The sequence below is a fragment of the Myotis daubentonii genome, chromosome 11 (genome assembly GCF_963259705.1).
Source record: "Myotis daubentonii chromosome 11, mMyoDau2.1, whole genome shotgun sequence".
NCBI lineage: Eukaryota > Metazoa > Chordata > Mammalia > Chiroptera > Vespertilionidae > Myotis > Myotis daubentonii.
Genome location: NC_081850.1, coordinates 24,298,518 through 24,316,047, shown reverse-complemented (window position 1 = coordinate 24,316,047; position 17,530 = coordinate 24,298,518). Strand labels below are relative to the sequence as shown.

Here is a 17,530-nt window from a genome sequence, read left to right as displayed (position 1 = left end):
CTAAGAGTAATCTTGACTTTGTAATTAAGGTTGTTGTATGATTTTTTCTTTTACTATTCAAAAATATTTGTAAATTCTTATTTTATAAGTATAGTGTTATGAAGGCATTGCTATTCTAAAAATTTGAATGGGAAATTATTTTATTTTTTATATGTGGAAAAAATGTAACTGTTGCTACACTCTACATTTTAATAGCAACTTAAGTGATTTCTGATGTTGTCCTGCAGAGATTTTTGTGTCTCTTATTTGATAGTAGCTCAAAGCTTTCCTAAATGATACTTTTCTAGCATTCTTTCTGATCTACCATTTTGCCTTTCCCACCAGCAACAAATCATTTTGCTTTTCTTTGTAATATCATAACATTTTTACCTCTTTTATAAAAGTTATGCCATATGCCTTTCTATAGTATTGAATTCCTGGTTTTTATATCTTTCACTGTACTTAGCACATAGCAAGTGTTTAATATTATTTAATGAGTCATTGATTCGACAATAGAATTTTAGAGTGGGAAAGGACTTTACAAATCACCCAGTTCTAATTTTCAGACCTATGTTCTGTCACATTAATTCATAGAAGGATATTAGGTAAATTAAATCTAGTCATTAGATATCTAGCTTTCTAGATGTTAGATAAATTAGATATTAGCTTATTCAGACCCCTGCAAAGTTGGCACTTTTTTTTTTTAAATATATTTTATTGATTTTTTACAGAGAGGAAGGGAGAGAGATAGAGAGTTAGAAACATCGATGAGAGAGACATTGATCAGCTGCCTCCTGCACATCTCCTACTGGGGATATGCCCGCAACCCAGGTACATGCCCTTGACCGGAATCGAACCTGGGACCCTTCAGTCCGCAGGCCGATGCTCTATCCACTGAGCCAAACCGGTTTTGGCTAAGTTGGCACTTTTATTACTTTAGGCTCTATCAGTAAAGTCATAATCAAGAGAAATAATATAGACAATATTTACCAAACTATATTTTGATGCAGTTTGCTTCTTGACTTCATCTAGAGACTAGGAGAGGAGGAGGGAAAGAATTTTTAAGTGCTATGTGTCATGCATTTTTTCCACTTCTTAGATATAACTATTATCTGAGTAAAACTTGTGATTTTCCTTTATTTTTATAAGAATTTAATATAAGAATTAAAATTTTTTCCTCTGGTGCATTCCCTAAAATAAGAAAATTACTAGTGTCATTTGGTAAGGCTAGTGTTTCTTTTCCAGTCTTTCAGAAAGTATAAATTCTTGTCTTATAAATATTATAGAAACAAGTTTTTTTTTTTAAGAAATGTGTTTGGGTTAATGATCTAATAATCTTGGAAACATATTGTAATATTGGTTCATGATATCAGAAATTCGCTTTTAGCTGGCAAGCTATGAGGGCCAGATTGCCAGGCTACGCTCTGAGGTTGAAAAAGGAGAAGCATTGCGACAAAGTTTGGAATATGACTTGGCTGTTGCTAGAAAGGAAGCGGGTCTTGGAAGACGGGCTGCTGAAGAAAGGTTAGCTGAGGCACATAAGATCCAAGAAAAACTCTGTGGTAAGACCATTTCCATTTCTTCCCATGTTAAGAACTGTGACCTCATTGAATATCATTGCTTGGTGTTTATGCATTCCATGTAGGGTCAGAGGTAAGATTCATTGACTGTCCTTTGACTTTGGTGGGTGTGTATAAAGTTTTCTGGCAGTGATGTGAACATTTACCTACATTACATTAATTTTTTTTAATGTTGTGTATGTGTGGAAAAAGGGGTTCAACATTCTGTTAAGTTAACCACTTAAAAATTTATTTTTTAAAAATATATTTTTATTGATTTCAGAGAGGAAGAGAGAGGGAGAGAGAGATAGAAACATCAATGATGAGAGAGAATCATTGATCGGCTGCCTTGTGCACGCCCCCCACCGGCACTGAGCCCAAAACATGGGCATGTGCCCTGATCGGAAATCAAACCATGACCTCCTGGTTCATAGGTTCACATTTAACTGAGCCACGTTAGGGCACTTTTCATTTTTTTAATCCTCACCCAAGGATATGTTTATTGATTTTAGAGAGAGAAAGAGAAAAAAACACTGATGTGAGAGAGAAATCAATCATTTGCCTCCTGTACACACCCTGACCAGGGATCGAACCTAGGTATGTGCCCTGACTGGGAATCAAACCTGCAACCTCTTTGGTGTATGGAATGATGCTCCAACCAACTGAGCCACTCAGCCGGGGCCACATAGAGATTCAAAGAAATGTATTGTAGGCCTTCTACCACATACTGTCTTGAATTAGAATCTCTAGCTTGAGAGAATCTGTAGGTGATTTTATTGATTAGCGAAGTTTAGGAACCACTGGGTTAGGTGTGGTGCCTAGAAAAGAAAAAGGCAGCTGATTTAACTCTCAAAAGTTATCTGTTAATATAGCATATGCCCATCTTTTAAAATCTTTTTACTTAAGTATATCTTAAAGAAATGTGCTTAGATTTAAGTATAAACTGATCACAAGAACCCAGATCATGAAATATAAAATTACCAGAGTCCTTCCACATGGATAACTGCTATCCTGATTTTTAATAGCAAGCATTAATTTTCCCTTTCTTAAAAAAATATATTTTATTGATTTTTTTACAGAGAGGAAGGGAGAAGGATAGAGAGTCAGAAACATCGATGAGAGAGAAACATCGATCAGCTGCCTCCTGCACACTCCCCACTGGGGATGTGCCCGCAACCAAGGTACATGCCCCTGACCGGAATCGAACCTGAGACCCCCGAGTCCGCAGGCCGACGCTCTACCTACTGAGCAAAACTGGCCAGGGCAATTTTGCCCTTTTTTATGTGAATGGACTCACATAGTACTCTTTTGCATCTGACTTCTTTCCTTCAACATTGTTAGACTTGTGAGTTCATCCATAATGCTTTATGAACTTCATATTGATATTTAGTATTATATTGTGTGGATATTTCCCACTTACTATCCATTCACTATTGATGGACATTTGGGTTATGTCTGAGTTCTGGTTATTAAGAAAAATGTTGTTGCTCTGTTGGTGTGGCTCAGTTGGTTGGGTGTTGTCCTGTGGACGGAAAGGTTCAATTCTCTGTCAAGGCACATGCCCTGGTTGCCGGCTCTGTCCCGGGTAGTGGGTGTGCAGGAGGCAGTGATCAGTGTTCCCCCCTCACATTGATGTTCTCTCTCTCCCTCTCCCTATTCTCTCTAAAAATAAATAAAAATATTTTAAAAAGAATGTTGCTCTGAATATTTTTGTACACAGCAGGTGTTAACTAAGAGAACACTGAAGGTGAATTCAGAAGATGTATGTTTGAGTCTGGTTCTACCACTCATTTACTGGTGTTTGAACCTAGGTTGTTTTAAGGATGAAATAAGAAAATGACAGTGCTTTGTTTACTGCATGGGGCTAAACAAATGTTAAGTTATAAATATTACAAAAGCTAGGTACTTTAGTCTTGGCCAGCTGTCTTGTGTTATTGTCATTGCTCAGAAGTGTTTTTGATGACTTCTGGCATTTAATAACTATACCACTTAGGAATAAAAGGATTGCTAGGAACTAGATATACAAGTTAATGGCTTTAATTTAATAATGAGGATATTGAAGTCCAGGGAAGTTACTTGCCTAAAGTAAAATAATTTCAATAGACATGTTACAGAGGAACTGGAGAAATGGTCACAAATTACATGAAAAATGCTTAACCTTACTTTTCATTAGGCAAATGCAAATTAAATACCACTGTGACTATAACTACATGTCCCATCCAATGGCTCTAATTGAAAAAACTGTCAATACCACATGCTAATCAGGATATAGAGCACTGGAATTTTTATAGTTAGTGGAAGAGTAACATGGTACAACTACTTTGGAAAAAACTGGCCATTTCTTTTAAAACAATCATATCATTATCCTTTGACTCAGCAGTTTTACTCTTTGATAGTTCTCCCTGAGAAACATTTGACTTGTACACCAGTTTTCATAGTAGCTCTTTTATGACAGCCACAAATTGGAAAAAACAAAAAAATCCCTGTAAATGTCTATTGACAAAAGAATGAAGAAATAAGTTGTTATATTCATACAATGAAATACTACTCAACAATAAAAATGGACCAGTTACTGATACATGCAATCACATGAGTGACTTTCAAAACCATTATGCTGAGTGAAGTTTATGCACAAGAGGACATCCTGCATGACTACATTTATATGAAGTTCTGGGACAGAGAAAACTAATTGTTGGTGAAAAAGAAATCAGAACAGTGGTTGCCCCTGGGATGGGTTAGCAGTAGGGATTGACTGGGAAAAGGTATGAGGAAACTTTCTGGGTTAAAGGAAATGTTCTATATTTTGATAGGGGTATGGGTTCCATGAGTCTAGGCATTTATCAAATCTCTTTGGATGGTATACTTAAGAGTTGAGCATTTCACTATATGTAAATATTGTCTTAAAAAAAGTGAAACTATATTGAATTCTAGTTAACAATATGAATGCTAAATTATTTTGGAGTGCAATATATTTGCAACTTGCTCTGCAATGCATAAAAAAGTATTATGGTTTGATGGATGATAAGTGAATGGATGCATAGATGAATGTGTGGTAAAAAAATATAGTAAAATATTAGCAGTCATAGAGTCTAGTGTTTTTATGGGTGTTGACTGTATAATACTTTCAAGTTTATGTATTTTTGAAGAATTTTATGATAAAATGTTGAGGTTAGAGAAAAACAACTAATGCAGCTATGGGATATTAAAAAAGATAATCCCATAATGATTGAGACATGACAAGAAAGAAAGTTTTGGAAGCTGGAAAGCAAATGGATGAGGGATAACTGATTTAGCAGACTGAGATGTTAGAATCCTAAACCAGGAGTGGGGAAAGCTGGCAGACAACTTGTTTGAGAGTCAAAAGTCTTATGAACTGCCCAGCTGGTGTGGTTCAGTGGTTGAACATTGACCTATGAACCAGGAGGTCACGGTTTAATTCCCGGACAGGGCACATGCCCGGGTTGTGGACTCGACCCTTAGTGGGGGACTTGCAGGAGGCAGCTGATGAATGATTCTCTCTCATCACTGATGTTTCTGTCTCTCTCTCCTTCTCCCTTCCTCTCTGAAATCAATAAAAATGTATTAAAAAAAAGTCTTATGAACTGGAAACACCAGATACCTTTGGGATTAGGAATTGGAAGTAGCTGTTTGTTCTTCAGTCCCCTTCCCACCAGCATACTGCTCTGGATTGTTCCCACTTGGGAGGCTTAATCTCTGGAAATGGTAAAATAGAGGGTCTGAAGACTGGAAAAAACAGGAGATATCATATTCAATGCTGAATATTGAGGAACTATTTCTCTCAGCTTCCTTTTTCTATTGGCTTCACCAGATTTCTGCATTCCATGTGGGAGCTTGGAAGACTATTGTGTGGGTCACCTGACCAAGCCAAGTAGGAAAAAACTGATCTATGGCCCAGCCAGATTCTCCTCCAATGAAGATCACAGGTGTCAAGCTCCACACTGTGTCACCCTGTAGTTACTCCTAATTGTGAGCAAACAACCAAGAATTACCAGATACTTAGGGAAAGCCTCTATGATGGAGAGAAAAAATTAACTTGAAAGAATCAGAAAGTCTTCAGGGAGAAGATTTAGCAAACAAGTAGCATTAATATCCTTAGAGCTGAAAGAGATTATATGCCACCTGTGAGGCAAGAACCAGATCCCATAAAAAAGAAAGCTCTCAGAAATTACAAGTCTGAAATCAAATGTCAATAGAAACATTGGAAGCTGAAGATGGGAGAAAACTTCCAGAAAGCCCCGGCATTGTGACTTAGTTGGTTATGCATTGTCCATGTATTGAAAGGTCGCTGGTTCAGGGCACATGCCCAGATTGCGGGTTCAGTCCTCAGTTGGGGTGTGTGTGGGAGGCAACCAATTGATGTTTCTCTCTCACATCAGTACTTCTCTCTCCCTCCCTCTCCCTTCATCTCTCCCTAAAATCAATAAAAACACATTTTAAAAAATCTCCCAGAAATTAGTGTAAAAAGACAGATGTAGAAAAATAGTAGAGAAAAGAAAATTTGAGGGCCAATCTGAATAATAGGGAATATTGAAAGAAAGAGATGAGAGAAAACAGAGAGGGGTCAATTATCAATGAAATTAATTAAGAACACATCTCAGAACTAAAGGTTATGTCTGAGTTTCCAGATTGAAAGGGCCCATTGAATATTCACCACACTGGAAAGAAATAGACCCACTATAAAGTTTTCAAAAAAGAGACAAAGATCCCAAAACATTCAAAGAGAAAATGAATGAAAAGGAAAGAAAAATAGGCCACATGCAGAGGGACAGAAATAAAAATGGCCTCAAACTTCTTACCTGTAATATGGACAGCTAGACCATGGGATAATGTCTTGTAGTGAGAGAAACTGGATGGGAGGGGGACTTTTTGAACCTTTGGACTATATGATCCATTCAAAATACAAATGTAGCCGAAACCGGTTTGGCTCAGTGGATAGAGTGTCGGCCTGCGGACTGAAGGGTCCCGGGTTCGATTCCGGTCAAGGGCATGTGCCTGGGTTGCGGGCATATCCCCAGTGGGAGATGTGCAGGAGGCAGCTGATCGATGTTCCTCTCTCATCGATGTTTCTAACTCTATCTCTCTCCCTTCCTCTCTGTAAAAAATCAATAAAATATATTAAAAAAAAATACAAATGTAATTGAAAAACAATACTACGAACTGTGGCATTTTTTGTTTAACAAGTGTGTTTGTACATATTTCTCATTTGATCTTTACAAAAATCTTAACTAGGAGGCATTTTATTCCGAGAGTCAGAGTGGTTTAATCAGGTGATAGGTGATGGAGTCAGACCTGGAAACCTTTCATTATTTCTTTTCTAGGTGCTGAAACCCTAGTGGAGTGGTATTGGTTATTGTGAAGGTAATATTAGGATGAGAGGGGATTGAGCCTAATTTTGGGGGAGTAAATACTATAGTTCTAAGGGTTGTAGCAGTGGTTTCCAATCTCAGTCTTGTGACAGTCTCATGTGTAAGATGTGTTACAACTAATTAGTTTCCAGTAGTCAAATGTCAAAATTTGTAATCTGTCAAGTCGTTTAAAAAGAGTAGCTCTAGTCTGGCCTGTGTTGCTCAATGGTTGAGCGTCAACCTCTGAACCAGGTTTGATTCCCAGTCAGGGCACATGCTCAGGTTGCGGGCTTGATCCCCAGCAGGGGGCATTTAATCAATGATTCTTATAATTGATGTTTCTCTCTCTCTCTTCCTCTCTCTGAAATCAATAAAAACATAAAAAAAGAGTAGCCCTATATGTCAGTGTTTTTTTAAAAAACATTTTATTTATTTTCTTGAATAGGAGAAAAAGAGTGGCAGTTGGTGCTAGAGGAGCACTTAAACTTGAGCATGTCTCTGGGAATATGTCATCTCATTTAATGGCAAAACCACCTTTGTGTGGAGGGGAAGAAGAGAGAGAAAAATGGTAGAATCCTGGTTCTGGGACAGTGAGTTTTCAGGAGTTTACTGGTGTGCAGTGGTTTCAGGCTTTGTCCTGAGATCATGCTGTAAATGAAATTAGCTCCAAGGCCTAGGTTTTTGAACCCTAGCGATTTAATTTATAGTTGTAAATATACCTATTATTCTTTTATATTTTTAATAGCTCAGAATACAGAACTTCAAGGAAGGGCAAATGAGATTGAGAATGCATTTCAGATTTCCCAGCAGAAATGGAAAGAAGAATGCAGAAGATTTGAATGTGATTTGGAAGAAAGAGACAATATAATTCAAAATTGCAATCAAGAATATGATTTACTTTTCAAAGAAAAAAGCAAACTAGAGAAAATTCTGCAGGTAAAATATTTTTATAAAGGAATTTTGCTATATATAATATTAATTGAGATGTGTTATACATTATTTGATGTTGTCCTTGAAAGGAAGATAATACCATAAGGCTAGGAAAGCTGATTTCCTTCTTCCCTCCCTCCCCCTCTCTCTTTCTTCTTTCCCTTTAGGGTCATTTTTGCAGGTCTCTTTTGTAATATGCTTTAGAATACATGAATATGTATACTCTTTCTTTTGTGAAAAACAGTTTGAAGTCTGTGAACAAAATTTAAAAAATAAGCACATATAGGCATTTTATAAGAATATAAGGACTTTTAGCCCTTTTGGCTCAATAGCATGAAAATTTTAAATATAGAAATGTGGGTTCTAGATTTGGTCTGAATATACAATAAACATAGGAAAGTATTTATGTGTCTGATATATACTTTATTATCTATACAGAGCTCATTCTATATGGATATGATGTATAAACAATTCAATGACCTTTTACTAAAATTACTGTGAGGTATTTATTCTCTCCCTTTCTCCCCCGCTTTTTCTTCCTTTGTACTCTCCAAAGTAAAAGTATGGTTTAAGGTTGAGGTTGCCCGCCACTTAGAAGTAGATTTTGAATTATCTATATTTGCCATATTTTTGAAGTACCAGTTTAAATTAAAAAAATAAATACAAATGAACATAATAAAAGTGCTCTACATTTACCACTGGTGTAGATGGCTTTTTAGAATCCTGGCAATAAATCTTCACTAGAGGTAATTTTACAAAAGCACTTACTTAATAGAAAAATTTTGACACAAGCATTCCCAGACATTGTCAGCAGATCTGTTGTTTTCTTCTATAGCAATAGTCATAGCCTGTGTCTTGTTTTTTACTAGAATGGTGCCTGGCATCTATAAGGGCTTCATTACTATTCTAATAGGGAAAGTTTAGGTGGTGACTGGTGCTACAAGTCCCTGAGTGGCCCTATATAACCTTCCCCCTGTAAAATGTCTTGGAACTATGGGGAAAGAAGGTAACGGGTGACAGCATTCCTTACAGTCAGTCATTCTGCACCTCAAGTTACTTGAGCTTTTTTTTTTTTTTTTTTTTAATATATTCTTAATGGTTTCAGAGAGGATGGGAGAGGGAGAGAAGGATAGAAACATCAATGATGAGAGAGAATCATTGATTGGCTGCCTCCTGCACACCCTTTGTAGGGGATCAAGCCCACAGCCCAGGCATATGCCCTTGACCGTAATCGAACCTGCGATCCTTCAGTCCGCAGGCGGACACTCTATTCACTGAGCCAAACCAACTAGGGAAGTTACTTGATCTTGATGTGATCTTGATCAGCTGCTTGGTAGGAGAACTCTGCTTTGATTTTAGGCCATTGGCTTTGAATTGATCTGCACAGAGACCCTTGGGAAATTAGGGATTGAGTAGGAGTCACTGTTTAGCCCTGGGGGGAAAAAGCCTCCAGGTTCTTGTGATAGCTTTCCGTTAGTGAAAGTTATAAGAGTAATCTTTAGCCCTGACTGGTTTGGCTCAGTGGATGGAGCGTTGGCCTGCGGACTGAAGGGTCCCAGGTTCGATTCTGGTCAAGGGCATGTACCTTGGTTGCGGGCACATTCCCAGTACGGGTTGTGCAGGAGGCAGCTGATCGATGTCTCTCTCTCATTGATGTTTCTGGCTCTCTATCCCTCTCCCTTTCTCTCTGTAAAAAATCAATACAATATTAAAAAAAAAAGAGTAATCTTTAGTACGCAGCTCTATGCTGTTGTTAGGTGGATACAGGAAGCTTCCCTTCTCTCTCAGAAACCACAGAATCGTTCTCTTTGTGTGAATGGGGACCGAGTTTTGAACCTTGTAGGTTATAATACTTGGCTTTCAAGAAACCTGCAAGATTTTGCACTAACTTAGATCTAGCAAATATAGTATGACTCGGAAAACCCAAAAAGAAAAGCCAACAGTGTTTATCTGTAGAACTAGAAATTAATGACAGTCCAAACTTCTTAAAATATATTTTTTGACTTCTCAAATTCTTTACACTCTAGAATTTCCTTATCCTGACTCCTTCCTAATCTTCTTTTGGAAATACAGTGTTTTCTGCCACATTTATATATACACTAGAGCAGCCGTGGGCAAACTACGGCCCGCGGGCCGTATCCGGCCCATTTGAAATGAATAAAACTAAAAAAAAAAAAAAGACTGTACCCTTTTATGTAATGATGTTTACTTTGAATTTATATTAGTTCACACAAACACTCCATCCATGCTTTTGTTCCGGCCCTCCGGTCCAGTTTAAGAACCCATTGTGGCCCTCGAGTCAAAAAGTTTGCCCACCCCTGCACTAGAGGCCCAGTGCACAAAATTCATGTACTGGGGGAGGGGGGGTTGTCCCTCAGCCCAGCCTGCACCCTCTCCAATCTGGGACATCCCTCTCACAATCCGGGACTGCTGGCACCCAACCGCTCACCTGCCTGCCTGCCTGATTGCCCCTAACTGCTTCTCCCTGCCAGCCTGCTCACCCCCTAACCACTCCCCTGCCAGCCTGATCGATGCCTAACTGCTCCCCTGCTAGCCTGATTGCCCCCAACTGCCCTCCCCTGCAGGCCCGGTCCCCCCCAACTGCCCTCCCCTGCTGGCCCAGTTGCCTCCAACTGCTCTCCCCTACAGGCCTGGTCACCCCCAACTGCCCTCCCCTGCTTGCCTGATTGCCCACAACTGCCCTCCCCTGCCGGCCTAGTCGCCCACAGCTGCCCTCCCTTGCTAGCCATCTTTGACCACATGGGGGTGGCCATCTTGTGCAAGGGTGTGATGGTCAATTTGCATATTACCTCTTTATTATATAGGAGTATTAGGGATAATCTAAACAGTTTGCTCATAGGTAATCAGGTATTTCCATATTATGTACTTTACACATAGATTTATGTGTTTTTGTCTCTTTATCATATAATACATTTTGTTAAAACCTCTGAAGTTAAAAATTTCAGAAAAATTGGTTTAAATATATGCCTATGTGTGTATATATAAGATGTTCCTTATATTAAATAGGTAAGCATAGCTTCTTATTCAGGTCTATATTCTGATGATCACAATATAACAGTTCTATTAATATAAATTGTAATTGTATTTTAACAAGATAGGTAAGGAGAGTTCTTTGCACATTAAAATTGGGGATGAAGGAAGAAAGCTAACTTTTACTGATCTGATAGTAAAACAAGATTTTATTCATATAAAGGAAGCATTGGAGAAACATCATCAGGAGAAGAATGAAATGGACTCTCATATCAGGGAGACAGCACTGGAGGAGTTTAGATTACAAGCAGAACAATGGGAAGCAGAGAGAAGAGAGTTACAGTTTATAGTACAGGTATTTTTAAAATAATAACACAATTCCTTAGTATATCTTTTTGATGCTGATGATATTAAAATTACATTAGTGCAATAATTGATTGGCTTGCTCAAAGGGAAAATAATTCCTAGTCTTTGATCTCTGGAAGATGTTTCATTTGTAATTACATGACAATATGGGCAACTGTTACCTAGAGGGACATCTCAAAATCACATAATTTGTTTTTTTAATCCTCAGCTGAGGATATGTTTTTATTGATTTTAGAGAGAGAAGAAGGGAGATAGAAAAAAACATCAATGTGAGAAACATCAATAGGTTTTCTCTCGTACATGCCCCTACTGGGGATCGAACCTGCAACCTAGGTATGTGCCCTGACCTGACGGGGATTGAACCCACAAGTTTTTGTGTATGGGTTGATGCTCCAAGTTACTGAGTCACCAGGTCAGGGCTACATTTAGTATTTTATTTTTCCAATTTAACATAATTATGTGAGACTGTTAGCAGTCTTTAATAGCCTAAAGAAACAGAATAATGTCTATCCACTATACAGTACATCTGAGACTAATACAAAATAATATTGATTGTAATTATAATTGAAAAAGAAAATTAAAATGTTAATATTTAAAAAATAGAAGAAATAGAATGGGTTTTGTATTTGAAATGATGTGTACAAATCTTACACTGTAGTGATTTTGAACTCTTTTTAAGTGGTGTAGTGCAGATTCTTAATCATCTATTAACCTCTCCCCCCGCAACACAGAGATTCTCCTTCAAATAGTCCAGTTTGGAAATCACTGATTACATCTAACCCCCTTTAAAGATGAACATATGGAAATTTATGATTTACTCAGATCATAGACTGAGTGATTAATGTGGGAAAAGACTACAAGTCTGCAGATTCTCACTCCAGTGTACTTTGCATTTGTTCAGAAGATTATATGTAAGTTATTTTGTAGGAGAGATAGGAGAAATTCAAATTGTGAATTCACTAACCAACTAATTTAAATTTTCAAATAAATTTCTATCATTCCTCTATTATTTTGTGATGACAAACACTATCATATTAGTTACAGGTGTAAAATGCTGTGATTAGACATTTATATTACTTACACAGTGATCACCCCAATAAGTCTAGTACCCATCCGACACCATACATAGTTATTACAATACTAGAGGCCCGATGCACAAAATTTGTGCAAGGGCCTTGGCCCCGCCCCTGCCCGCTGCAGCCGCGGCTGGGGGCCTCTGCTGCCTCTGCTGTGGCCCCCGCCCACTGTATGAATCTGTTTCTGTTCTGCTTGTTTATCTTGTTTTTTAGATTCCACATATAAATGAAATCATTTGGCATTTGCCTTTTTCTGACTGATTTCATTTTGTAGATGTGACTTTTGGTGCACTTTCTTTGGTCAATCCTATAAAACTCAGATGAAAAGTAGGTGGTTGGTGACGGTCGCGCGCCTCGCCGCCGCCGCCGCAGCCGGCCGCCGCCTGTGGGCCCGAGTGACGGGCAGGGGCGGCACCTGTACCCCCGGAAGCGCGATGCCTTGAACCTGGAAACTATGTGAAGCAACACTTCCTGGATTTCAAAAGACATCATTTCATCATGGGACAACAGATTTCGGATCAGACGCAGTTGGTTCTTAACAAGTTACCAGAAAAAGTAGCAAAACATGTCACATTGGTTCGAGAAAGTGGCTCCTTAACTTAACGAAGAATTTCTTGGGAGAGTAGCTGAACTTAATGATGTAACTGCTAAAGTGGCTTCTGGTCAGGAAAAACATCTTCTCTTTGAGGTACAACCTGGGTCTGATTCCTCTGCCTTTTGGAAAGTGGTTGTACGGGTGGTTTGTACCAAGATTAACAAAAGCCGTGGCATTGTAGAAGCATCACGGATCATGAATTTGTACCAGTTTATTCAGCTTTATAAAGACATCACAAGTCAAGCAGCAGAAGTGTTGGCACAGAGCTCCACCTCTGAAGCCCCTGACGAAAACTCATCATCTGTAACATCTTGTCAAGCTAGTCTTTGGATGGGAAGGGTGAAGCAGCTGACTGATGAAGAGGAGTGTTGTATCTGCATGGATGGTCGAGTTGACCTCATCCTGCCTTGTACTCACAGCTTTTGTCAGAAGTGCATTGATAAATGGAGTGATCGACACAGGAATTGCCCTATTTGTCGCCTGCAGATGACTGGAGCAAATGAATCTTGGGTGGTGTCAGATGCGCCCACTGAAGATGATATGGCTAACTATATTCTTAACATGGCTGATGAGGCAGGCCAGCCCCACAGACCATGACCTTGAGTGAAGTATTTTGTTGCTATTGTGGGCTACAAACATGTGGGTCATGGGGAAAGAATGCAGGGATGTTGGGCGCAGGCACCGAGAACTCACTTTTCCCCACCCTCTTATTTTCGCCTTCCTGACAATTTGTCCCATTTCTTTTGATTAACTTTTCATGTCTTCCATTTATGGTAAATTAAAACTTGCTACTGTTCTAGACCATTATTTTCCTATTATTTATCTGTTCTAATATAGCTTATTAGAACTAATTGCTCTTGAATCCTTTGCTGCAGTGACAGCAACATTTCCAGAGGCTTCTGAAACACTACTATTTTTCAGGGTAGGAGCATTCTGGAATAACCATAAACCCTGGCCAGAGTGGCTCAGTGGTTAGAGTGTCCCGTGCACCAAAGGGTCTCAGGTTTGATTCCCAGTCAGGGCACATACCCAGGTTTCGGGTTTGATCCTCAGTCAGGGCACATATGGGAGGCAACCAATCGATGTTTTTCACATCGATGTTTATCTATCTCCCTCTCCCCTTTCTCTCTCTCTCTCTTGAATCAATGAAAAATGTATCCTCGCGTGAGGATTAAATAAATAAATAAATAAATAAGTAAATAAAATAAACCATGAATGTTAAAAAAAAAAAAAAAAGTAGGTGGTTATACCACACTTTATATTACTAAGTACTAAAATAATTTAAAATTCTGTAGAATTAGTCTTTAATTATGTATAGGAAAGAATAGAGGAACATAGTTTATAATTACTACTTCCATTTGTAAGGTAACTTATTTTATAACTGAAATGTTCAGAGCTTTGTCTTTCAATGTCTTATCCTTTTTATAGTAACAAAAGAAAACTGCTTTTATTTATTTATTTGTTTGTTTATATTTTTTGTTAATCCTCTGGTGAGGATTGGATGTGAGGATTGACCTCGAAGCACACTTGTGATTTAGGGATAGCTTGGAAGAAGTTACATGAAAAGGAAGTGTTCAAGAAGTTTGCCTTAAATGCTTTAGGGCAACAAGGAATATTTTTTTGCCATTTCCTGAGAAACTGTTCACTGGTGCCCTGTGTAAGCAAATGGCATAGAAAAATGGCACTGGTACTGCCTGTTTTCCCCCCAAACAGGAAATACCTTAATATTGAGTTTATAAAGTTACTATGTATTGTGCTCATGGTAAAAACATGCTCCTAGTTTAGGGAAATTTAAAAGCAGAAAGTGAAGGTTTTGCTCCCTCCCTCTTCAATCCCACTCCTCATCTAAGGATATATAAACATAGATTATTGTATTTACATAGCGAAATTATATGCCTCAATAATACTTGATGTCCATCTTTTAATTTTCTTAAACTATTTTTGTTGTGTTTGCATGGTATTCTGTCATGTGGAAGTTCCTAATATATTTAAGGAATTCCTTATTGATTGACATTTTATTTTCTTTAAGTTTTTTTGCTCTAATTATAAATGATTCACTAATGTTCTTGTTTATATCTTTAAGCTGTTGTAGAAGTGATTCAGCTGTGTTTATGCCTAGAAGTATTGATAAGTATTATCCAACGTTAGTCCCAGTTTATAGTTTATAGCAGCAAACACTTTTTTTTGGTTAATCCTCACCCAAGGATATTTTCTCCATTGATTTTTAGAGAAAGTGGAAGGAGGGAGTGGGGGGAGAAGAGAAAAGAGAAATGAAACATCGATGTGAGAGATACACATAGATTGGTTGCCTCCTGCACACGGCTGCAGTGGGACCGGGGATTGAACCTACAACCCAGGTACGTGCCCTTGACCAGGAATCGAACTTGTGACCTGTTGGTGCATGGACCAACACTCTAACCACCTTGCCACACTGGCTAGAGCAGCAAACACTTTTTGATTGTAGAACTATGCTGGCTTTGGGGACTTAGAGAGGAGAAGCTTGTCTTGGCTCTTTCAGGAGATAACCATGTACTAGATTGTGAATAGGTGTATTGATAGATTTCCTAAGCTAGGAAGTAGTACTTTCGTTCTGATACATTTCTAACTCTGCTTCTATAATTCTTCAGAACTGAAACCATATTTTGGAGTCTGAGAGATATTGTTTATATGAATACATATGAAAAATCATACTTTTGGGCTATGTTTCTGGAAGATGTAGAAAGAAAGCAAATTTATTTTCTAACAGCACAATGTGGTTTGCTGTAATGTTAAATGTCAGTTCTAACACAGGCCTCATTTTAAAATATTTTAAGTTCAACACCTCCCTCTAGTGGAAAGAAGAAAAACTCTCTTACCTTCCAGTGTTCTTAGTATGATTTTATTTGTTAAACACACACACACTTTTTCACTGTAAAGATCCAAGTAGCTTTTGTTTGGATTAGAAAATAAATTCTTTGACAAAATGGGAAAAATTTTCTTGGAAGGAGGCAAATTAATTTTGTATGAGATGTTTTATGGTTCTTTTTAATTTTCTTATATGTTATAATGCACCCCAGACTTGGGTTGTATTGATAAAACCATAAAATTAAAACAAATATTTGAACATATATAAAATAACCAATATCCAGTATAACCAATAAATTCCATTAATATAGCTAATATGTACCTTCTAGATCATGTATTTGTCATATTTGCTTCAGAATTAAAAACAAACAATAAATTGTTAGATTATTGAAGACTATTCTGTATCATTTCACCCTCCCACCAAAACCCTACCCCCAAAAGATGAACATTATTTTGAAGTTGGTGTTCAGTTTTCTGTCTGTATACATTGACACTGTATCATATTATTTTATGATTTTCTTTGTTTACAGAATATCATACAATATGCATTTTTGTGCACCTTATCTTTTTCATTTGTTTTATTGATATTTATTCAAGTTAACAAAGTAACTCTGGCTCATTCAGTTTAACTTATGTATGGTATTTTATCCTATGCATATACCATACTTGATTTATCCATTACTTGATTGATTGAGACTTAAGTTCTTTCCAAGTTTTAATTATTACAGATAGTGCTTCTGTGAACATCAGGTACTTTTGTTTATGTGGGTATGTATTTAATGCATATGCAATTTAATGCATGCCAAGTTGTTCTCCCAAATGGTTATACCAATGTGAGAGAAGACTGTATTTCCTCTTACAGTCTCTTGAACACTTGGTATTTTTCAGATTTATTTTTTTTGGCAGTAAGATGTATGTGAAATTATATCTCATTCTTGTGTAATTTTCTGTTTCCCTGACATTGAGCATGATATGTTTATTGGATATTTATGTTTCTTTTGTGAACTGACATTTTATATTTTTTCTTTTGGATTGTTTTATATTTTTATTAATTTAGAGGAACTTTTTATATATTTGGTTACCAGTCCTTGGTTATTAATATCCCTATTGCAAACATCTTTTTTTTTCTTTGTGGAGACAATTTACATTGTGTTTGATGTATAATTTGAAATTTTAAGGTACTTGAATTTATCAGTCTTCATTCATAGTGCTTGTAATGTCTTATGTAACCTAAAATTATAAAGAGAATATATATATATTTTATATAGCGTGAGATAGGATCTAATTTTATTCTTTGCCAAGTGCATAGCCAAATGTCTCTGTGCCAGTTATTCAGCTCTCTGTTCTTTTGCCACTGAATGATTTATAATGTTGTCTGTTTCACATACCAAGTTCCTTTATGTTTAAGGCTTGGTTCCTGGGTGTTCTGTTCTGTTCCACTTTTATATCTATTTATGAATAAATTATAAATTTATTATTTTCATAGGTTTACAGTAAGTCTTGATTTCTAGTAGGTCAAGTTCCCCTCTCCTTATTCTTAGTATTTTTGGGGGGGCAAGAGGAGAATTATTTTTAGCCTTTAATGTTCCATGTGAGTTTGAGGATCGGCTTCTTGTATGTCACCAAAAAATCTTGTAATATGGTTGGGATTGGATTACACTGCTAGATTTATTTGGCAAAGAGTTGATTTTCTCAGTGCATATTACTTCTATTTTTCATTCTTTTATATTTTTTCTCTATTTTCTGAAGGTATTTCCTCAATTTTATTTTATTTTATTTTATTTTTTATATATATTTTTTATTGATTAAGATATTACATATGTG

The 17,530-nt window shown here is 37.2% G+C and overlaps 2 protein-coding genes across 3 annotated transcripts in view; both read left to right on the top strand.

Annotated features, from left to right (window-relative positions):
- CCDC171 (coiled-coil domain containing 171) overlaps positions 1-17,530 on the top strand; it is a 264,220-nt gene that overhangs the window by 18,733 nt on the left and 227,957 nt on the right. Inside the window, exons 4-6 of one of the 2 annotated variants that reach the window (XM_059656615.1) lie at positions 1,367-1,541; positions 7,650-7,840; positions 11,049-11,180. In XM_059656615.1, the coding sequence (XP_059512598.1) occupies positions 1,367-1,541; positions 7,650-7,840; positions 11,049-11,180 (498 nt within the window). The remainder of the gene's footprint in view (positions 1-1,366; positions 1,542-7,649; positions 7,841-11,048; positions 11,181-17,530) is intronic. The other variant, XM_059656616.1, reaches the window with a different exon arrangement.
- Positions 12,616-13,663, top strand: LOC132211896 (RING finger protein 141-like). The gene is given in 2 exon segments (XM_059656614.1): positions 12,616-12,867; positions 12,869-13,663. Coding segments are annotated over 2 exon segments (693 nt in total). The 5' UTR covers positions 12,616-12,765; the 3' UTR covers positions 13,460-13,663.